Source organism: Papilio machaon, chromosome Z, assembly GCF_912999745.1.
Source record: "Papilio machaon chromosome Z, ilPapMach1.1, whole genome shotgun sequence".
In the NCBI taxonomy this organism is placed as follows: domain Eukaryota; kingdom Metazoa; phylum Arthropoda; class Insecta; order Lepidoptera; family Papilionidae; genus Papilio; species Papilio machaon.
The window spans coordinates 9,713,937-9,738,830 of record NC_060016.1 but is presented as its reverse complement, the minus strand read 5'-3'; the positions used below and the strand labels follow the sequence as shown (position 1 = coordinate 9,738,830).

Below are 24,894 nucleotides of genomic sequence, written 5' to 3'. Positions count from 1 at the left end.
TGTAAATATTTTGATGTCTTAATTTTTCCAAAGAGGATGATAAAGTTTTATGCAAGTTTTCAGACAGTGGAAACCCACACTATCGTCGACGTTATACACAATCACAATATCTTTGTATTCTAATATTTCTCTTTGTTTTCAGACACTGCTGCAAACATGGACAATTTTTCTAATTACATGAGATTCGTGAAAACCCCGATGCTTCAATTCTACGCCCTACTGATACACCAATGCTACAATCCCGATTTCGGCAATACGAATGGTAAGACAAATTTAAAATATTACTACTTTTCTCCTTTTAAGGCAATTTCCAAAGTGGTGGATGGTCCTTGGGAGACCCAACTCTGGTGAATGGGTGGAAAAATTTAGCTTTTCAAGTTGAGGAAGAAATTTAGCAGCTGTCAAAAACCGTGAAATTTTGAAAGGGGTCCACTGAAAAAAAATAAAATGTTAAATTAACAACTTTGTTGTGATCGACATCACACTGTCAGTGACATACACAAACTACTGTTTTCACATTCAAACTGCTGTTTTTACAGAAAATTAATTAGTCTAATTTTAAATTGATCAGTTTATTAAAACGATCTAAAAGGAAGTAATGATTTTTTTTACTTCCAAATTCTCAGTTAAAGCTCACGCATTTATATTCGAGACCTAATGTGTGTCAGGACCACGCCAAATGGAGGTCTCTGTCTACCCCTCTATTTTACGGGCGGGAGTTGTTGATTGACTAAACACATTTCTTGTTTTTGCCTATCTCCGCTCTCCTTTCGGTTACGAAATATGAGAATTTTCTTCCCTTTTTATCTGATAATGTTACAAAATCAGCGTCATTCCCTAAAACTTTTACGGTTTTCTCCGGACATTTGAAAACTTTAGAAGTACATGCTTCATTGACTGCATTCCCAAACCTTTGGTACAATGGATATATATCCTCGTATAAATATTAAACAAACTATTCAAGAGGAAAAAACCGCAAGCAATAAATCAATGTACAAATATTTTTATGTTTTCTATTTAATATTTACTATTACTTACATTCTCAATATACACACACACACACACACACACACACATATATATATATATATATATAAGACTTTATGAATAAATAACTGAAAAAAAAAAACAATAAAAGAAAATTTGACATCGCAAACAAATAATGTGATTGAAAATGTTTTGTACCATAGATTCGTATGCTACGGAAATCGTTACACCGGAAGGCTTGTATTGCCCACGCGTCTTCGATGGCTTCGCGTGCTGGAACGAAACCAGGGCGGGTACTACTGTACATCAACCGTGCCCGTCCATCGTCATAGGTTTTGACTCAAGGCGGCTGGCACATAAGAGGTATTCAGTTTTAATATAAATTGTAGTTATTATTTCGTGACATTTTATTGAAGTTATAATTTTAAGTTACTATTTGAGACGGTGATGATTTTTGGATTAACATTTCTGTCCAGTTCAAGGTTTTTTTTTCGCCGCCTTTTTTTGTATTACTAGTACTAGTAATACTTATCGAATTGCTAATGAATTGTGAAATATCATGCTTGTGAAACAATTCAATCATTATTTAAATTTTTACACAAAGCAATTGTAATGTGAAAAAAATTGGGAATTCTTATACATTTTCTTGATAGTTAACTAATTGAAATGTCTTTATTTTTTTTTTTGTAAAATCTTTAATCTCTCATAGTATCGTAACAAATGAATATGTATTTAAAAAAAATAGAATAATCGCGATACATCTTGTTTAGATGCACCGAGTATGGAAGGTGGGAAGTGAACCCGGACACCAATGAGACCTGGTCTGACTACACCGACTGCGTAGACCTCGAGGACTTAACGGTATGTACAGATTACTTACCTTATACTACTTGAAATTTTTACGCAGAGTTTTAAAGTGCCCGAATGAGCGCTTATGGCCGAAAATATTATCTGGTCCCGTGGGCATAAGTGAAACTAAATTAAAATCCTACTAATATAAATGTGAAAATTTATATGAATGGTATCTCCAGAATGGCTGCATAGGTCTGGATTAAAATTGTTGTAGATGTAGAACACTGCCAGAAAAATAAACACATAGGCTACTTAACAAGTTCTTTTCAATCCCGTGCGTACGAAGTCGCGAGCAAAAGATAGTAGCTTATAACCGCCCCCTGCTAATGTCAAAAAACTGTCGGCAAAATCCTTATCAGGCTATAGGTGACTAGTGTTGAGTGTAACTTTCTTTGTCTATGTAGTTTACGTATTTTCTTACAGAATTAGGCGCGATAACAGCGCTTCTATCGTCTTCTTTTGCTTGTCGGCGACCATTAATACTAGCTATCGCCCGCGACTCCGCCCGCGCGGAAATATAAAAAAAAACTCGCAACCTTGCCTGACAGACCTCATAGGCTACGAATTTAGTTTTTTTTTGACTAATCGCGGACGGAATCGCGTGCATCAGCTTATGTAGTAAATCTATTTTATTGTTTTAGTTCCGGAAAATTGTCAACAATATCTATATATATGGCTACAAAATCTCTACGGTTGCTGTCACCATTTCTATGATTCTTTTGCAATACCTAAGGTATGGTTTATCATTAAGTTTATAAGTTAGTTTTGTTTATATTACTAATGAAATATTTTGTTATAATAACTGCAGAGAAATTTAACATAGGCTTAAAACAAGTGAACATACAAAGTGAAAATTAAAAAGTTTAAAGTTAAATTACAAATAAGTAATATATCGGAGGGAGCGGAGTCAAATTGACTCCTCTTTGAATGATGATCACGAAAAATGATTTGTTTACATTTTGGTAATTGCTAAAATTCTTAATCTTAAAGAACTTCTGATTAACTAAAAATCGAGAAATAAACAAAAATTTATAACAAAAAAAAACTACTTCAAAGCATAATATTCTGAAACAAAATGCACTAAAAAGTAACAATATAATTTCAGGAATATCCTAGAAAGACAGAAAACTATTTCCTTTCTTGTATTATGTCTACATTGTACAATTATTGTTATTTTGGAAACGGTTTCGATCTAGATAGGCACTTAACTAAACTTAGGAGTGAATAATTACGGATTTCAATTTTATTTTACTAAATTTCATTTATTTTAATTTTTGTTATGTTATAAATATAATAGTGATAATAAAATCTGCATCAGGCGACACCAGTTCCGAAATAACAATAATTCTATTTTGTTAATTTTGTTTGAAAGACGGTTTTTTGTGCTTAAAATTTTTGTTTTTTTTTTTTTCAAATTTATACTTAGGTCCCTGCGATGTCCCCGGACATTGATTCATAAGCATTTATATGGATCATACGTCGTGAATAACGTGATTTGGATATTATGGTACAAGTTAGTTATCGAGAAAGTCGAGGTTGTTCAACAGAATAACGTAAGTATTAAATAGTAGTATAAAAGGTTGACTCGAAACTTGACTCTACATACTTACAGTATTATTTTTTTTATATTTATTGAGGACACATGTTTTAATTATATTTTCATTCTCCTAGCTTTGGTGCCAACTACTACATATATTGACGATGTATGGCATGGAGGCCAATTATATGTGGATGTTTGCGGAAGGACTGCATTTGTTCTTAATCCTAAATGTGGTAAGTTACATTTCAGATAATACTAACTTTGATATTTTCCTTACACCTTGGTTTTCGATTTTTAATAAAAATTTATTAATCATTTTTAACCACACCAACTATGCTTTGAGCTTGTGCTGGATATAGTTGGCAGTAATAATCGAATGTTGGGTTTGGAAAAAAGAAAATGGATTTTTTTTTTGAAAAAATTTCGAATTTCATGTATTTTAAATTAGTAAAGATGACTGCTTGCTATACTAAATTATATTTTTATGAAAAAAACTTTTATTTTTGTTTATTAACTTAGAATTATAAAAATATCTCTATATTTTCTATTAAACTTCTAGTAAATATTTATAATAAACGTTACTATATTAATTAACATAGTATATGTTGATATGATAAATAGCTCTTTCTAACCGTGGGTTTCTGAGACCAAAGACTCTATATAAAATACATCGTCGTCTCTGTCATTATCTCTGACAAAACATAGATAACGAAATGTTTTAAACGAGGACTTTAATCTCGGAAACCCACGATAAGAATTTTGTTTTCATAATCATCAAAGCCATTCATAATGAAAAACTGAACCAAAATTCTTCATTCGTATGAATATACTAATAAGAATTCTGAATCAGTGGGAAACACTCGCTTATTGTTTGTCAAAACAGACTTTTAGTGTATTTCTCTATATCAATATGACCGCCATGATTTGACGTCTTTAACTAATGTAGGGTTTCAATAGAAACGAAGGATATAATATCGTCTCTTAGCTTACAACGCCGCAAGTCAAAAATTGGCGGTTTTCATATTTTAATGCCATTAGATCAGAGATGTCAAACTCAATTTTGCAGACGGCCATTTATTAAATTTAGATAATTCCAGATTGAAAAGAAAAGAACTGAATTATTGTAACATTTTATTTATGAAATTAGAATCGAATGATGACGTCTAAAAACTCTAAAAACATGATTCTTCTTTCTGTGACACATTGCGATTATTGATACGGCCCGCGGGTATCTTTGACATGACTGCATTAGATAGAGCTGCTCATTTTGCATCTAACCATTGGTCACATGATAATTGAAAGGTAAAGAAATATAGAAAAAAAGTTAAAATAGAGTAAATCGACAAGAACTAAAGAAATTATTTATTCTTAAACGCTAAATAGCGTATTCATTAAGAAATAACTAAAAAAAAACTTGAGAGGTGTCAAGGGACACCTGGATGGAACGAAGTTCCTTTAAATTAATTAGTGAAGGAACCAATGTTTATTCTATGAATACAAAACTTAAGTCTTCACAAGAAGTACATTTTATTTCTATGAATTTTCGTTATTTATTGTCACGTCGTTGCCATGGTGAAGTAGCGCTCATTCGTCTATAGCAAAAAGTGTAGTGACAACTTTTCGTAAGAATTTTTTCCGTCTAGCCCCTTTCACAACGCGCGATAAGAAACTTCGTTCCAAAAACATCTATTTAAAAAAAGATGTTTTTTGTCTCCTGTAAAAGTGACTTATGCGGTGTTGTTAGCTAAGGTACGATATGCACTCTGTGACGATATGAGTGCAATCTCTCAGTTCCTGGAAAAGTAATACTCATCGAACATATCGTAAAAATTAATATCTTAGTACCCAAAGTTATTTTGACAAACTCGCAACAAGTTTAGACATATTTTTAACATTTGGACACTTGGAATTGTAGTTGAAGTAAATACAAGAAAAAATCAACAACAAAATCTATATATATAAAAGAAAGTCGTGTTAGTTACACTATTTATAACTCAAGAACGGCTGAATCGATTTGACTGAAAATTGGTGGGCAGGTAGCTTAGAACCAGGAAACGGACATAGGATAATTCTTACCCCGTTTTCTATTTTTTTTTATTCCGCGCGGACGGAGTCGCGGATAAAAGCTAGTTTATTATAATTATAATACATTGTTCATTTGAATAGAATTCGTTATTTGGGTCGGTATTTTTATTTGAATATGTGGTTTATTTGATAAACCTTTTAAGGCTTGGGCGTCAAACTTGAGACTGCGTTGGTTTATTGGAATCGGGTGGTTCTTCCCAGTACTGAACGTGTTCGTCTACGCTATGTTCCGCGCTTCTTCTGCTGATGGCACTGAACGGTAATATAATTACAATTTATCTTATTTTATTTGTATACCTTACCAGCTTAAAATAAATTGTGAATACAAAACTGACATTTTCTATTCCTGAAGCGTGGTAAATATTTTTCCTTGTAGCGATTGTAAATTGATTTATTTTAATTATTTTTTGTTTTTGATAATTCTGTAATTTATTAAATATTCATTAATCGATTTAATATTAATAAATCAAATACTCATAATTCACTTGTTTGGTTCAAATATCACTTTGAGCAAAAAACTCATTAGTATTTTATATTGCTGTGCAGTAATTGTAACTCAGCAAGTGCGAATATTGGTGCGAATTATTTTTTCTTTAATATCGTGTAAGGTATGGTACATTTTAATTCCTTTTCTTTTTGAATTAAAAATATTGTTGTTTAATAAATATCGAAATAACATGTGGAAACACACACACACACTGCAATGCGAAGGGCCTCTACTAGTTAAGTCGTTATGCGCGACAATGACGGGGCGAACGTATTATCACAAATACAAATTTTATGCGCTCGCGTTGCTACGACTGATCCGCTGCCTGTTTTAAATTTAATTATTAAATGAACATGATGACATTTCCAACACTATTAAATCAAACAGAGCAACTGAATCCCTAGCACGAAAATTCGCGAGGAAGAATTCGTAACTGCACCGACAAAAATTGTATTAGATTTCTACAGCAGTAAAGAAATATTTTTATGACGTTACGAAAACCTTTACCTTCTGCTCGTGTTCCGTTTGTCATTACGAGCTAAAGTCCCACCTGCCCTAAGCCAGAACTGGCTTATTTGGTTTATTGTATATTTTATTTAATTAAACGAATGTATTTTTATGTATTTTCTTAGATGCTGGCTTGAGTATCATGACTCGTACTGGTTCATCACCGTACCTGTGCTTCTTAGTCTTGTAATCTCTTTCGGTAAGTTTTATTTTATACATAAAAAAAACTTTACGGTTTTGGAATATTTAGGATCAATTAATATGGGTTTTCTATTAATTATAGATATTGCATATAGTACGCGGCATTTGAGTTGGCACTTACGGCAAAACTGATTAGATCGGCTTATAGCATTCTTTTTGTCGCAAAGTGCAATTTAATATTAGACCAGACTAATGTAAAAAAACTTGTGAGCCGTCATGGGACGCCTGGCAGATGTGAAACATCGTGTGTGTACAAGTAATATGCATAACAGTTCGGTTTACAAGTGAGACTATAGATGTTTCACATCAATTTGATTTAAGTTCTAAAACACGATATTGAAGTTTTTCTAGTAGCTTAATATATATGCAAAGCAACGATTTAAAATGTTCGAGGTTCCGATCAGTTCAATTATCGGGATTACATGCTGAACCTTTAAGGTTCCTTCATCCTGTGGAAAGTCCCCGGCGACAGGGCGGAAAGCGTCGTATTGTGGTGGATTCAGGCCGGGTTCGGTACCATATAGGGAGAGAGAATATACGACCACGACCCGTTTGGTTATCGACCCGTAGCGTTGCTCAGAGCAAAGATAATGTTGTTAGAGATTTAAATACCTCAGTATAGCTTGGCGACCCGTCGCCACGGCAAGCGTCGCCACGCCAACGATTCGGTTTACAAGTGATCCCTATAGATGTTTCACATCAAAAATAACGGTTTAATAATTCTATATAGTATTAAGGGAAACGGACAGAACGGAAAACCGTAATTTCGCTGTTGAACCGTAAACTCGACAACACAAATGCCGCGTCCTTGTTTGCTTTACTTATTTTATATCTTTCAGTATTTTTTTTTAACATAGTATGCATCTTGATGGATAAAATGCCAGCTAACGAGAACAGGAATCCTTACTTTACTGTTGGGAAAACGTGGCGTTCTATTATTACCTTGGTAATGTATATAATTACATGGCTATCATCACATAAAGAATTTTCATTACATTTGGTTTAGTGTATAGAAAATATTTTGTTGTCATAGTATAGTTAAAGTATTAGTTAGTTAGTTTTTTGTTATATTTTAAATCATAATATTATATTCACCTAATTAACTTATCAAAAATATAAATTTACTAATATTTAAGTATATGTTCTTAAGTTAAATTAAATATTGCTAAAAAAATTACAGTAATTGAAAAAGTCACGTCCCATTTGCTCAAGAATCATCAACTGACTGCTATAATTGTCATATCTGCTTTAGTTCTTATGCGAAGTCGATTTACTTCGTGTATTAAAAACGTATGTCGTGCATATGCCGAGAGACTTCAGTCTAAACTTTAAATGTATAATTACTCGCGTAATAAAAATAATACGCAGTAAAATAAAATCTAAATCTTATTATCCAATTAAAAGACGATATCTGATTTTGACATTAATCAATTGTTAATAATCGTAATCTTCGAAAGTAGTCGATTTGGCAAAAGAACTATTCATTGAGCACATAGCTACGAAACCAAATATTGCTCTTTAAGAACGAATACGACACGCAAAGTTTGCTACATATTTAATTTGGTATTATACACGGTTATTTATTAATTACCAGAAAAAAAAACAATATAGAATATATACAGCATCTTAATTGTGCAGTCATTTTTTTTTACCTATGTAAGTTAACAAATTTTTTTTTAATCCTGTAAAATTATAGACACAACACTTTTTAAAAAGAAAATACTAAAAGTCATTTTATCTATATATATAGTCAGAAAGTCGTGTTAGTTACACTATTTATAACTCAAGAACGGCTGAATCGATTTGACTGAAAATCGGTAGGCAGGTAGCTTAGAACCAGGAAACGGACATAGGATAATAATTTTTACCCCGTTTTCTATTTTTTATTCCGCGCGGACGGAGTCGCGGGTAAAAGCTAGTTAATAATAATAGCCAACGCAGAGTAAATTAAGATAAAATAAATGTAATTGTGGATTTTTTAAAATACAATAAGGCGAAACTATTACTACAAATGCACATACAAATAAAATTGACTAAAATCAACCAAAGCTTAAAATTATTAGGGTAATTTATCGATATTCATGTGATTTTTTAAATATCATTATCACATCATATCAGTATGGACGACAGCTATATTTTTTTTGGTAATTATAATAATCGTGTATAGTAAAATTAATAAAATAAACCATCTTTGTATTAATCTGTGCTTAGCTTTTAGTTCTGGTACGCTTTTGTGGCTGCACATTAACATTCTAGGCTATGTTACAATTTGATTTTTAATTTAGGTCCCGCTCTTCGGTCTGCACTACATATTCTATCCGATCCGCCCTGCCCCTGGATCTACGTTAGAAATAGTGTATGAGATATCTGTGGCACTTTTGACTAGCACTCAGGTAATAGAAAAATAACTTAACATAATAATGAAACATTTAGGGCTCGATACAAACGGCGGATATTTTAGATACCGCGCGCATAGTTAGGATGTTCCGTCTCTGCAGCCCTGACCACTTGCTGCTCGAGACATGAGATTCCGCAGCCTGTAGTATACTATTTTTAGCCGACTTAAAAAAGAAGGAGGTTATCAATTCGATTGTTTTTTTTTATGTGTGTTACCGCGATGCTCCGACCCTGGTGCTCCGATTTTGATAAAAAATATTTTATTCGAAAGGAAGTGCTTGAAGTTGGGTCCCACATATTTTTTTTATAAAATGTATGTGCATAATAAGTAAATAAATGAATAATGATAAATTAAATTGAACCTCGAAAGAAAACGGATTAATCTCTCGCTCTCTAACGGTGGATTTCTGACACCAAAATCTATGTATAAAACATATCTCCGTGTCATTATCTGTGACAAAACAGAGATATACATAATAGTACACATAGAGAACAAGTGCACAAACAGATTTTTACATGTACATAATACCTTTTCCTAACAAAAATCTATGTTCATGTTTTATAGTGAAATGCTATCATGATATATAAAACTTCATATTTTATGGCTAAATGGTACTTTAATAACTCCTTTTTTTAGGGTCTGCTTGTTGCTATCTTATTTTGCTTCATGAACAATGACGTCCAAACGGCTCTTAAGGCTAAACTAGGAAGGAGAATTGAGCGAGAGGACAACGGAGACATCCCAATGGCAGGTAAGATTTTTTATCAACTTATTTGGCCTTATTACAGAAAACTTTATTTTGTGCCGTAACAAACGAAGAACAATAATTATATGATTGTTACGGTGAGATTGTACTAAAAGAAAATTCCATGCGTATTACGAATCGTAGAGTATTCAACGTAGGACTCTCGGAGTTTGCGGCGAAGTTAGCTACAATTCGATCTTCACACAAAAATGCCAAAAAATTAAAATTCTCTGCCAATCCTGCGCGTGCGCTCACTTGATAACATCTGCGCATCTACTAAATATTCTTTCCTTCCCCAGGTATAACTGTGAGGGACAGCGAGGCGAATACTCGTGATAATTCCGAGTAATCGAATTACTTCAGCGCAGAATTCCCCTTCCTTGTGTGTTATATTAATGTATTTAGCAGTCTCTTTTTGTTAAAGAATATGAAAATAATGATGACATATATTAATGCAAATGTCACAGTAATACTCGTAGAACTCTAAGATTAAATTACGACTTATTTATAAGTCGTTTTTATCAATTATCTTGATATTATGACTTAGGTATCTTTCTCGATGATTACCTTTGATAAGTATAGGACTAAGCACTAACATTACCATATCCCTTATTTATTATTTATTAAACTATAAGCAATCTGCAAACAAATCGCATCGAGAAAATGGATTAAATTTTTAAAATACTCATCTTACTTCTTAGGAATTAGTACTAAATAGTTACACTAAATGTGAATCTAGTCTCTGTTATCGCATTCGGCAGTTTAAAATCTTATCACGACTGCTTGGTATAAAGATAACATACTCTTTTACTCTATGTTTCTAGTTATAATAATTAATATAGATTTTAATGTTAATTGTTAAAACCTCACCAGAAAAGTAGAAAACCAGTCACGAGGGCACCATAATCCTCTTTGTAATCGCATCTACGTCAATGCATCTTATCGAACAAATGTCATTTACTTAAAAATTTCTTCTACTATTCCAGTCTTATTTCCAGATTAATGCTCAAAAAAGTATATAATGAAATATTTTTCTAAAAATTGTACCGAAAGATTATAAACTTGGACATCAATAAACTTTACAACGAATTTGGCGATGGTTTTCTATATTTCTGGTTTGGCTATACTATTATTAAGTATACGATATACGATAAATTGTTGTTAGTGTCAAGATTTTATGTGTTAAAAACCTTGTTAGTTTTATTTTCAAATGTATTAAGATTAATTGAATAAAGTTAAAAATCATTTTCGCGTTTTATTAGCATAATTTACCTTTTTTGATATCGGCGAGAAATCTTAACAAAGATACCCAGCTCATCAGCCCAGCGTTGGAACAGGGTAATACGTCATTTAACCAACTAAAACTCGGTGCCATACTCTAGTGCTGGACTCATGGATATCCCGTAGTACGCAGCTCCAAGAGTGGTGCCTCACTACATTGAGCTTGCGCTCTATCTAAGAGAGCATGCGAGGCCACACCGTGTTGCCATTTTCCCAGGATTAGCATCTGAAAAATACAACTCTCTATCTTTATCTCTTTAAATAATGTCGATGTCGAGTGAAAAACGGTAGACTAACAGATCACCACCTCTTATTAATCTATCTTATCTATATATATAAAAGAAAGTTGTGTTAGTTACACCATTTATAACTCAAGAACGGCTGAATCGATTTGACTGAAAACTGGTGGGCAGGTAGCTTAGAACCAGGAAAAGGACATAGGATAATTTTTACCCCGTTTTCTATTTTTTATTCCGCGCGGACGGAGTCGCGGGTAAAAGCTAGTTTTAAATAAAGAAATAAAGAAGTTATTGCACTCAAGGTCTCTGACCAAAAATTATGTTAGGGGAACGAGATGGTGGCATACCGCCGCCCAATTAAAAAAAAAACGGCTAACCACCAAGAAAAGAAATAATACGAATAGAAAATATATTATTTTTAATAAAATTTTATAATGAATAAGCTTGTGACCACTATCCCACTTCTTGCTAATATGGTCTAAAGATCGTACGCATTAGTTTAATAAGAGCCTGTTTTACCCTTTCTTCATTTTTATATGGAACGATGCCACCGACGTCTCTTAGGTAGTTATTGATAATTACTACGATACCTGCTACTAGAGTCAAACAAGAAATGGATGTTATGTCACTTACCATCAACACTTCTAAATGTCACAATACATCTTACTTATATTATAAACTAGCTTTTACCCGCGACTCATGAAAATAACATAAATAAAAGTACCTAAACTTCATACCATTATTAATTTATTTTCGCTGGAAACTAGTCGGCATCTTGTCTAGGAATACAATTTAAGTGTGAGCACAATACTAAATTGCGACGATCCTAATCTTAATTCCAATTATCATAATACAAAGAAAAAAAAATAACAATAAGATTAAGCAATAAAATATAAGAAACGGAACCCATAATGAAATAACCTCTAGAGACTAGTAGACTGATAACGACATTAGAATCGAAGGTGACCTTGTGTGACATTCGATAGTTATGGAACCTACTCTTTCTTGGAATTGGAATATTCTAAAAACAAACATCTTCTATACAATAAACATCCCGTTAGAGCATGTTATCGCTCGATTGGGAAATACAATTATTTTTAATGTTACGAGATATATTTTAACCTGAAAGAGAATTGTCAACTGACAATTTTTAACCATTGAAGTCAAAGTTTATCCTAAAGCGGTCCACTACAATTTTTTTTGAATTATGTATAAAATTTATAGTTTAATTAGAATTTATTGTTTTTTGTTACTTTATGAATGACAACCCACTCAAATTGGAACTAAATTTATTCGTCAAAATGTTGAAACACTAGTCGAATAATAAATTGTCAAAGTCCATACTTGTACTGTAACAAATATAATAATAGCTAAGGGTGTTTCTAACTTTGACTATAGTGAAACGGACTAGGCAAAAAGTCGCTGTTGTTTTTAATAAGTTCTGCTTCGATAAAATAATAAATTTTGCTGCTGGGCTACTGTGGGAGGCACACCTCCCACAGTAGCCCCCTTACCACAGTAAAGATGACAATCACTTGTGCATTACATGCTGACACGTGAATTTGAAACATCTTTATGAACGCATCAAAAAATTAATCGAACACAAAAAGTACACAAGCAAGAAAATTTAGAACTTATTATTAGTTTTTATTTGACAGAGTAGATTGCGCAGGCTTGACAGGTCCGGTCTCTTTAATGTCAAAGGTTTCCTATTAAATCAAATCGGAGACGACGACATCCTGCCAATGTACCTTGAGTTGATCCACTGATGCGTTAATTTAATTGGCTTAGGAAGTGTCGTCTGCAATACGTATAAACGTTTAACATAAAATCATGTTTTATTACGTTCAACATTAACAACGGTTGACATTTCAAAGTTAAGCGTAATTATAAATTAAAATAAAATAGATATTAAATCTTCAAAGGAACAATTATAAGTATATATTCAGCGAGTGACTATATACTGGTTTATTAAATGATTGATAACCAAATTATTATTATAAACTTCTGAATGAAATAGCATCTTTATAGAATATTTAAATGTTAATTATAAACTCGATCTAAGTTCGCTTTGCTACATTAGTTCAAAGATTTTACAGTATAGACATTATAAAATTCGAACTTTATAGATCGCGTTTGTCTTCGCAAGTGGGTGCCAGGTTGCCATACTGCGGGAGGAAAGCTTACACAGAGATGTTTCCTGCTCTTTCATTTACCTCCCGCTGATATCTCTAATTGTTTTCTACACGGAGTCACTCGTGAAATTGCAAACCTACGTAAATTTTAATCTGATTCAAGATATTTTACTAACGCGACTAAGACCGAACGCGTGAAGCCCGCAAAAAAAGACTACGTAAATATTTCTAAGAACGTTATAAATTTCCATTGACGCGACTGCTGCCATAGAATTTGCAATCGCCCGGCTATATGCTTAGTTGGTTCGGACGAGTATTGATTCAACGCCATTAAGTTTGAACTCTTTCATTAAGCCGCGAAACAGTATGCGGCAATTTGAAAGAAATAAAATCTATAATTATTACTCATTAGCTATCGCCAGCGACTTCTTCCATGTGGCATTAAAAAAACTTAATTTGTAGCTTATATGTCTTTCCAAACTATCTTCTACAGGCAAGCGGCCAGCCATAAAAACTTAAGCCAAAATCTGAAGGTTTATAAAACCTTGTGTGGCGATCCCACATGAGTGGGAAAAGGCCAGGAAGATGATGATAAAATTTAGTACGATAGAAAGCCTCTAAAACGCCCTGTATCGCAAAGGACACCGCTTTCGATTGCGTACCAGAAGATAATTCAGGTTCGAATCCTGGCGGGGTCAACCAATTTTTCTTGAAAGTAAAAAATTTATCAAATTTTATTTTTAATTTTATACACCTATAACTGTAACGTGCCGCTTTTAGTGCTAACGAAATCAGAAACAAAGAAATCTGAATTCCGACTATTGGTTTACTGTACAACTTTTACTAAATACTAAATAACATTGTTGAGTGACGTTAAAAATAAAGCTTAGCATTGTGCACGTTGTCATTATTCAAGAAAATGTTAATAGAATAGTATATAATTCCGATATCGAGTTAGGGTGTAGATGAGTTCTTGCACGTACACAGAATGTCAATGTCACTAAAATTAATTTCCAATAATTACATGTTCACAACATCCCACGAGTTTCATTGTCATTGAATATACGCATTATTACAGTAACAACGTCCACGTGTATTTTGATGAAAATCATAGTTCGATTTACAAACTAACCTCAATGTAAGTATGATAAGAGACATGAATAAGGTATAGGTAAGTATTTTGTCGTACTTATGCAAAATTATTATTAAGAACGCAGTATGCTTTCATTTAATTTTCGATTTAACCAAATTTTGAGTTTTGTTTTGATTTCCTCAAAACAAAACTCCTTTTTTAATCATTACCAGTTTATATTTTGTTTGTTGTTCTTAATTAAAAGATTAATTGGAACATTGTCGTCAATGACATTAACGCCTACATCTAATTATTTAAAAAATATACTCCGTCTTTTGTTTTGAAAATACAAATATAAAAAAACCATACTTTAAAAAAAAACAGTGACTGTCCATTAGTAAAAACAGCGTAATAAATTGAATGCGACATTGAGACAGAACAGTTGACAGAGCAGTAGTTACAGTCAAAATAACACAGCTCTGTTTCAGCGTGGAAGTTCAAACGATTGCAGTACTGCTATGCCTGACTGTGCTTGTTTGCGTGACACTATAGCGTAATAAATCGAGATACATTTATTTTATTAAATAACTCAATTGATAATTTTTTATAGTACTTGATGTATACTTAAACTTACTTTTCTTATTTTCTTTAGTCTTTCCTCTTGTCTTTTGTTTGCCATTTATTAATGCTTAAATCAATGACCGGATTGCAATAGAAGTTTTGTTGGGTTAGTTAGAAGTAAATAAATACTTACTTACCTTCAGTTTCGAAGTAGCAAATCTGTGTATAAAACATGTCGTCATTCCTGTCATTAACTTTGACAACACAAAGATAGCAATATGTTTTAACACACAGTTAGTGAAATACATATTCAAACGTTGCAAATCCGAGGCAGAATGCTTGTCAAAACTTTTAACAAGGCGAGAAAGCATCCCGGAACCGCTGTGCTTCCCGAAGTTTGATATTTACGAAACTGCATATCAGTTTCGTAAATATTTTATTTTATTCCAGTTAACTATACTGCAGATAAGTTCCGACAAGTCCAATAAATTGTTAGTAGAAATCAGATATGTGACGTTGTATTGTTATGTATGGACAATACTCATATCAATACTCATAATAAAACTAGAGACAACACTATGTTATAATTCAAGTGTCGGCAGTCGAAACATTTACGTGTTACATTACTAGTAACGCAACGTAACATTACTGGTACGACTCGTCGAGTAACGTTACGTTTCCAGTAGAAAACTTTTCCATCAATTTCCAGTACATGCAACATATTTTTAGTAAAATATTTTTCAATACTAACAAGTAATTGATTTTACACAAAATGTTACATCCCTTGAGTGCCAATATAATGTTGACAGACTTTATTAGTTTCTTGATCACAATGTTATTGTGTTTGTTTTCATTTTAAATTCCACTTTTCAATATTGCAATCTTTGCAGACCAATACAATCAAAGCATATGTATGTATGTACGTAACATTAAAATAAAACTTTCATATTTCATGAACATAATAAGTTTGCGTTATGTACTCGTATAACAAAAGACCAATTTTTATAATTTTCGTATCTCTATATTAGGCAAACTTAAGAAACATTTTTAAATTCAATTCCACGCGAACAAAGTTGCGGGCAGCAGCTAGTAAATAATAAATAATGTGATAGAGAATTTAATAAATCTTAAATGAAAATGTTTTGTACATTTTCTCTGTGCGTCAAAGTATTGATATGGAAGGGATGGTGTTTTTCCAACGTATTAACGTGTCCATATATTATTTATGTCGATATAATTTACACAATAACCACCTTTGTGTCTCGTCAATGTCGTAGAAACAACCATGGGTACCACAACTTTATTATCTTATATATATAAAAGAAAGTTGTGTTAGTTACACCATTTATAACTCAAGAACGGCTGAATCGATTTGACTGAAAATTGGTGGGCATGTAGCTTAGAACCAGGAATAGGACATAGGATAATTTTTACCCCGTTTTCTTTTTTTTTTTTTATTCCGCGCGGACGGAGTCGCGGGTAAAAGCTAGTCTATATATATAAAAGAAAGTCGTGTTAGTTACACTATTTATAACTCAAGAACGCCTGAATCGATTTGACTGAAAATTGACGGGGAGGTAGCTTAGAACCAGGAAACGGACATAGGATAATTTTTACCCCGTTTTCTATTTTTTATTCCGCGCGGACGGAGTCGCGGGTGAAAGCTAGTTTACAATAAATAACATTTTAACACGTAATAGCCGGGTGACCGGGCTTCTCTCTGTATTGACGTCCCGATATTGTAAGCAATGTTTCAAGAACATTCTAAAGGTGCGTCATCCTGTATATGTTCACCTAGGAAAATTCCTTTCTAGAAAATATATGTATTTTGACGTACCTTATAAAAGCATTTTCCCTAAGATATGACAGGTTTATAATAAAACAATGAATGCATTGAGTACACCTCTTATTATTGATCACAATGACGTATTAGGGGGTTACAATGAAAGTAGCTCTTTATTATTTCATTGTTTCTTCTTCGACCTTTCCTACACGTCTTTTATCCAAGTAAACTTGCGTAAAGCTTACAAGTGAACCGTTGCAAATATCGTCAAGAATGACCACCACATAGTAATACGACTAGACTTACAGTCTTTATTGCCCACAAAGCTTTTTTTTAATCTCGGCCATACCTATTTTGTTGGAAATAATACAATATGTTTTAATATAAATAACAAGACACTGGAGATTCAAGGTAAGAAATGTTGCCTTTTGCACTTGTTTACCGCGATCTCTAGACTTTGTCAGGTTGTTAGAGGTATAATTTGGTACGTGGTATTCCTGATACCAGGAACGTTGTACGTTATTTTTTGGATATTAATCAAATATAATAAAAAGATAAATGTCGTCTATTCGTTACCAGGTAATTCTACAATCATTAATGTATCATTGATAACTCCAGTCGATAAGTATATTTTGGCCAGACAGGTTACCTTCACAACAAGACAAACGCAAATTAAAAGACTAGTCGGTTCTGCTTCTCGTTGCTCTACCTTTTATTGGTTTACAAATAATATATTTATTTTCTATAAGTAGACGAAATATAATGTATTGAAGGAGACCGATTGCATCTTTTGATACCATTTAAAATGTCTCATTTTTATTTGGAAATACATTTTTTATTTAGTAAAAATAATTTTAATTTTGATAAATATATCAATTAATAAATTACATTTAATTCAAAAACAAGTCATGTAATGAGAAATGAACTTCAATTTCTTCCTATTATAAAAAATATGTTTTTTAAAATGAATATTTTCATTAAAGTCAATATAATTAACAATGTGAAGTTCATATTTCATTAAAATATAAGCTTCAGTGGATAATTTTGTGGAATCAATTTTATATGTTAACTGAACACAATGCACGTGAAAAACATTTTCAACTCAAAGGGTAGCGATGTTCTCATTATAAAATGATGTCGTATTTTCGCATATCAAACAAAAAACATCGGCGTTAAAAGCTGGACACAAAAAGCACAAAGTAGCCCGGTGTGGAGAAATTTCCATGACTAGGCTCAGGCCCACCCGTGGCTGTTTCGCCTCAGATAATGATGATGATTTTCACGTTTTTTCCCGATTTCCAGATTTTTACATAATTATATATAAGTGTGTAAAACCAATAAAAAATGGTGTGATACTAGAAAAGACGGCATCAACAGCCTACAAGGACATATAGATATATGAACGTGGACGAGGCAAAATAAGTTTAGCAGGAGGGCGCTAAACGGAAATCCGAAATCTATTTTTACCCCACTAAGTCGGTCATGAGTTATAAAAGTATATTTTCACGTATTAGAAATAAATATGTAATACACTGTAGAACAAATTACTTGATTTGAGTAAATAAATACAAAAACTAGGCAACAAAATTAAAAAAAAGTTCGAGAATATCAGCTCCAGACCGTGATGAATAACAAAAGCTAAAAACATTTTACAAAACTGTCTCTTTAGAAAATTAACAAAAGCTAAAAACATTTTACAAAACTGTCTCTTTAGTCTCCATAGAAAATCAATGTCGCCCACGGGCAGAGTCTGTAAAGACGTATCTAATGGAGTATCAATTAGAAAAACACTATCCATTAGCGTAAATACCTTTAAATAAATCTTCTTGTTATTGCTTATTAAAGATTTATATTCGCTTCTAACAGACAATGCTTTCTTAGTACAGGGATTAGGATACGATAATAAAAAATTGTAAAAAATATATTTGCCTTTTTGAGGCACCATTCGTGGAATGCAAGATAGAAGAAGAAGTACAGCTCCACTAACTATTTGATTATTAAGCATACTCATTCAATACTCATGTGTAGTTTAAAATAGGATAACTCAGTTTTAATTTATTTTTCAACAATGGTTTTAAATAGGTTTGTGTGAACTGTGACTGAAATTATGAATGATAGATCATTCTGAAGGACGAAACCCTGGTGCGCCAACGCCACATAGGAGGGAAAGGAAGATATGGATGTGATGATGATGATGATGATGGATTTAAAAAAGTCATTTTTGAAATTAAATTGCTACAATGTCACCTTTATCAGATCAGAATAATATCATCAGAATAATAATATCTATAATATCAGAATTCCTCTTTGTTGTTAATAAAATAACAGATTATTTCATTAAGATATTTGCAACTTGTAACACAAAGATGCCAACCGAATCATACGGCATTTTGTATCAATTGATTTGATACGTTTCAGCACGTCATTTGGCAGACACGTACACTTTATAAACTGAAGCTAACAGCGAGCATACTCTACAATCCGTTTTCGTAGCACAGTGCTACAGGTGCTACGCTTCGCTTCAGTTTCCAGTAATTGGCAATCGAGTTAATTGCTATTTGTTTTATTAACCAAGACATCTTCATTTTAATAAATTTATCTTCAAACTTACCTTAGAACACTAACACTGAACGTCTTTTTAATTTAAAAATATTGATTAATTTGGCAATTAGACTGATCTGATTGAATTTTTAATATTTAATTTTAGTTAAGCTTTTTTAATAAAGAAAACTAAATTAAAATCGGTTCAATTACTTTCAAATTTTTTGAAAGTAATAATATAATTAATGTCTAAAATTTTATTTAAAGGGCAGTATCCAATAACTAGAAAATTTATTTAATCATAACTCTAAAAGTGTTCATTACTGGTGCTATCTTAATTGAACCATTTTTAACTGTATTTCATATAATTTTTTAATCATCACCATCTCACTAGCCTTATCCCACTCACGAGGGGTGGCAGGTGCACAAGATTTTAAAAACCTTAACGTTTGGCTTACGGCAAAACGCCTGCCTGTCGCCACCCCTACCCTATATAAGTATTCAGTATAATAATAATTTTATTCGAAATCGACGTAGCCGTTGTAGGGATTACTCGGAATAAATGCAAACTTGCGGCCAGATTGAAGAACAAAAATTTTTGAAAACTGGTTTTTGAAAGTTGAAATGCACGAAAACAGCACTGTTACGACGTATACATTTTATATACAAACACACATATATATATTTATCGCGCCTGTTAGTTCAGCTTGAATGAACCTTTAAGGCAATGTTATTTAAAAATAACATATGTAGTTACTTAAGAAGGCTTACACCCACGTTGCAAAACTTTTACGTATTGTAACAGTACTACGTTTTTATTAAATATGGAATGTTAGCAAATTTTAGTCTTTATAAATGTGAAATAGTGGAACTTTTTATTCAATATATACGTCTTATAGATACAGTTAAGTTAGCGGAAAAACAAATCTAACCTTTATTACTACAATTACGACAGTTTGTACTGTATGTTTGTCTATTTGTCAAATTTTCATGGTTGGGTTAAGGTTTTAAGGTTGCACAGATTAATATTGTTCCTCAAGAACACAATTAACACATAAGACACCTACTACATTATAGCTATTGGGATTGGAAACTAAAGACATAAAAAAATACTGTGATATTTACAGCCATCTACTGACACCTATTATCGCATTACAACCTTGATTCTCTTAAGAAAAGGTATGATGGTAGAGGTGGTTATATTGTTTTCAATACATTCCATTAGTACTGTAAGCCGTATTAAGCTGAACAAAAGTTTTATTTATAATATACTTTCGTATCATACGTATAGGCTTAATATGTTATCGAATTACATCTAGACTTGGTTGACTTTTATACAATTTTGTTAAAAGAATTTTTTTTATTCGTAAATAACTGATATCGAAATAGTTCAGTTTATAACTGGACTAGAAATATTATAGTTAACAGTGGTAGATTCCAGGAACAATATACGTTGTACGAATTGGCCGGCTCACAAAATTGAACAGTCGTACAGAATACAGGTGTGAAGTGGAAGTCATTCCGCGTTTCTTCTTATATGAAATGAATGGGAAGTGGAAGTGGAGTTGCAGGAGAAGTGGATGCATACGAAGAGGAAATATTATCGAGTCGATGAAAGGTACTAAGAAAGTCGCTTCGCTATTCCTGCGAATTCAGTGTGCCGCTCGGACGTTTGCCCCTTTATGTAAGCTAAATTTCAACCTTAAAGAGTCGAGTGGTACAGAAATAAATTTTTAATAGGCTTACAAAATCGTAAGATTTCGGTAATTTTCACATAAAATAGAAAGAAAATGTTACAGCACTAATTCTATTTTCAGGCCCACTGTCATGATCAATAAATTAGTATATAAATAGAATTCTCTTAACAATGGAGATTAAGATATTTTACTGAGAAAAAAAAATGGAGTCGAGCTATTTTCAGATAATTTTCCTGGATAACCAGATTTTCTTTGCTGAAGCTTTACAGAAAATACCGCTTTATTATCTGTTTAGTTCAAAGAGATTAACAATGCGTGTACGTGTACATGTCTTTCGACAGTGAAAACTCTCATTTACAAAACATTTTACGTTAACATAACTTTTGTATATAACCCTTCCATCACAACTTCTCGTCTTTGAATTTCTTCGCGGTGTGTGCAGATTGTTTCAGGATGTTTTTTTTCGTTCACCGTTAGAACGTCGGATAAATGATTTATGAACTTCGAAAATTGAAAAACACATTAATACACGTAGGAATCGATCCTGAACGTGTAGATTACGGTCCGGTCTGGTCAAGCCCTTAATAACTGCGTCATTAACGACTTAATGACATTAACGACTAAACCTATTTGCATAACGAGTTTTGACTTGAGCGACAATAGCAATACGGTACAAATTATATGTATATGTTCAAGTCGAATGAGCGACGTAGCCCGCAATATGCTTCAGTTAACAATGGGTTTCGACTGCAGTGACACTTGTATTAACTCATATTGTTGTCTCTGATTTATCAAATTGAATAAAAGGGAAAAAAATATGACAAGGTCAATATAATATAGGTCACAAGTTCGAATGCTTGGTGCCACGGCCGCTGATTAAAACAAGGCATTATTACTTCAATGTTAACCTTGATTAAATATACTGACCAAAACCAAGTAACTGTGCACAAGTAAATTGAAAACCTATTTTCGCTGTATCGGAAAATGTTTTAAATGAAATTCACGAGCATCCGCCCGCCCACGTAACTTTGATAAATTTAATTATACAAGTATTGGAAAAAATTATTTGCAATCTAACTTATGAATGTAAATATAATCAATTCATAAGTCAGACCAAAAAATATCAATTGATTGCAACTTGTTGGGTCCTGATATTAACTATCTATTAAGAGTATTTATATTAGGTACCTACTTAAGTTTAAATGAAACATGAATTAGAAAAACACTTTCATAAGGTTTTTATGGCTAATTTTCTCATCTTCAAAACCCCGTATCGCCTGACCTAAACAAACTAGACGTCTGAATTGAATTAAACAATAATATTTTTCAGTTAAAAGGTCGACCGTCGTCCATTTTTATTTTTGGATCTCAATCGTTTGTATGCAGCGGACGTCCAACTAGTTTTATAATTACCTATATGTTGGTAAGCACTGGACTTGTAATCGGAGAACGGGTTCGATCCCCAATGTCTTTTTCGATTTTCTAATTTCTTATATATGTTTATCCAACGTCCTCACGGTTTAGTAATGTATAAGATTATACATAAAGTCCAACATCTCACACTGGGCCACCGTGATTAACAAAGGCCTCGTGATCCCTAACATAGGCTTATTTACCTAGGTGAGGACTACATGTATGTGTGCACCATTGCTTTTCGCTTTTCGGCTTTAAGCATAATATAGTTCACAAGTGTCAAGTAAATATGTATAAGGTAAAACATTGAAAAAAATAAAATTAAAATCAAATACAACCTGTACGCCCAGATTCCACCGCTTTCACCGCTGTCTTTTGTCTCACCTGGCGCGGTATATTGTTATCGCTATCCCTATCGCACGTCGATAATCGTGTTTATATCACGACCACGTTTGTATCAACGAAAGTAGTAAAAGGCTTGCTTTACTTAATAATATTTATCATCAAGATTTCAACAAGAAAATATATCGACATCTCTACTGAATACTATCTTTACCAGAAATTAATACTTGCAGACTAAGTTTTCTACAATTTTTACTAAAAATATTATTATTTACGTATAAATATGGGTCTATACCAGTGATTGACAAACTTATTTCGTTCACCGCCCCCTTTGAAAATCGATTATATTTCAGAGCCTCCTACTTTTTATTCAGACCTAAAACTTAAAAACAACAATTTCATTACTTTAATTAATTTCAATGCCCCCCATTTTTTGGGCCCCTTATCGCCCCCTCCTAGGTTTCAAACGCCCCCACGGGGGCGTCATCGCCCACTTTGGGAAACACAGGTCTATACAAAATTAATAAAGACGGATTTAAAAAAACAAAAATTATTTATTAAATCCGCCTTTGGGAATCGATTTTAACAAGAAGTAAATATATTATAGATGAACATTGTAAAGCTTTATTACTTTGCTAGTCATGGCTATTGTGCAATTAAATTGCAAGACGCCGGGAACAAGGCTCTGCGAAGACCTAAAATTTCCGCCGGATACAACAACGAGTGTAATATTCTAGAACAATCTCCTTGCACATTGTAGATGACTCTTCCCATTATTATAAAATGGATGATGTATATATAATATGTCACATTCGTAGACATAGAGCGAAGGTCGTGCAATTGTTAAGTGCCTAATCCGACCGTAATCTACTCGCCCAGGTTCGATCCCCGCAACATACCAATGTGATTTCGAACTCCATATGTACATTTATACGACGTTCTCACAATGAAGGAAAACATCGTGTAGGTTGCACATATGGTGGGTGCTTATTGTCCCTTAACTTCGGGTAGGCTCTGAACCTCCCGGAGGGGACAACGAATTAGACATTCTCTAACAAAATGTTTGTTAAGTGAAATTCTCTCAGTCTGTCAATTATTGTTTTCCAGTACGTATATTTTTCTCCAGTACGTTTGTTTTTATGTGTCTTTGAATATAGTGTCTATTGGATACTTGTTTTAATAATTAGTTATTGAAAAAAAATCTAACTTACAGCTATAGTTTTATTCCTTCTTGCAAGAAGATAATTAAATTGTACAAACATTAATAATTCTAATTCGGTGTAATTCATATTGAACACTTTGTACTGGGTTCCCCATTTTAAAATCTCATAAAGGCTCTAGGAATCCGTTGAAATGTTGCAATTCAAAGGAACAAGATTAAATCTCGTACGTCGCGGTTGCACATATTAAGTTGCTATTATGCGCAGCTTTACATGCATTGATTTATTGATTACTTACTAGTCTGTTCCATATCTTCATTCTAGGTATATCAGATGAATATCTTGAAGAGTTGTTACTGTTCAGTACAAAGTTTGTAGTTTTGTAGTATAGAAAAAATGCTCACAATATAAAAAAGTTCCTATGTCCGTCTCCTAGTTCTAAGCTACCTCTCCATCAATTTTCAGCTAAATTAGTTCGACCGATCTTGAGCTATAAATAGTGTAACTAACACGACTTTCTTTTATATATAGACTAGCTTTTATCCGCGACTCCGTCCGCGCGGAATAAAAAATAGAAAACGGGGTAAAAATTATCCTATGTCCGTTTCCTGGTTCTAAGCTACCTGCCCACCAATTTTCCGTCAAATCGATTCAGCCGTTCTTGAGTTATAAATAGTGTAAATAACACGACTTTCTTTTATACATATAAGATTTGTTCGTGTCATAATGCACATTCATTAACATGGATAAAATTTAACAAAATAAACACTATAAGGGCTTATTTTACAATATTGAATTAAGTCCTGAACAAGCTACTTGGAATTTATTTGTCAATTAAAATTGTCATGTGTTTTACAATGTCCAAATA

General features: G+C 32.7%; 1 protein-coding gene across 1 annotated transcript; it reads left to right on the top strand.

Annotated features, from left to right (window-relative positions):
• The first annotated feature begins 1,174 nt into the window (after positions 1-1,174).
• On the top strand, positions 1,175-10,151 carry LOC106717022 (calcitonin gene-related peptide type 1 receptor-like). Its single transcript, XM_045686149.1, has 10 exons — positions 1,175-1,350; positions 1,758-1,848; positions 2,481-2,572; positions 3,266-3,392; positions 3,511-3,725; positions 6,584-6,657; positions 7,064-7,254; positions 8,945-9,052; positions 9,694-9,808; positions 10,102-10,151. The coding sequence occupies exons 1-10, from the start codon at positions 1,175-1,177 to the stop codon at positions 10,149-10,151; spliced, it is 1,239 nt and encodes a 412-aa protein (XP_045542105.1).
• Positions 10,152-24,894: the final 14,743 nt, after the last annotated feature.

Excerpts from the sequence above, each read along its gene's own strand:
- LOC106717022 (XM_045686149.1), top strand. The coding sequence starts at position 1,175 with ATGTTTTGTACCATAGATTCGTATGCTACGGAAATCGTTACACCGGAA. Across the intron at positions 2,573-3,265 it reads ATTCTTTTGCAATACCTAAG|GTCCCTGCGATGTCCCCGGA; the intron begins GTATGGTTTATC and ends ATTTATACTTAG. Across the intron at positions 7,255-8,944 it reads CTCAGAGCAAAGATAATGTT|GTCCCGCTCTTCGGTCTGCA; the intron begins GTTAGAGATTTA and ends TTTTTAATTTAG.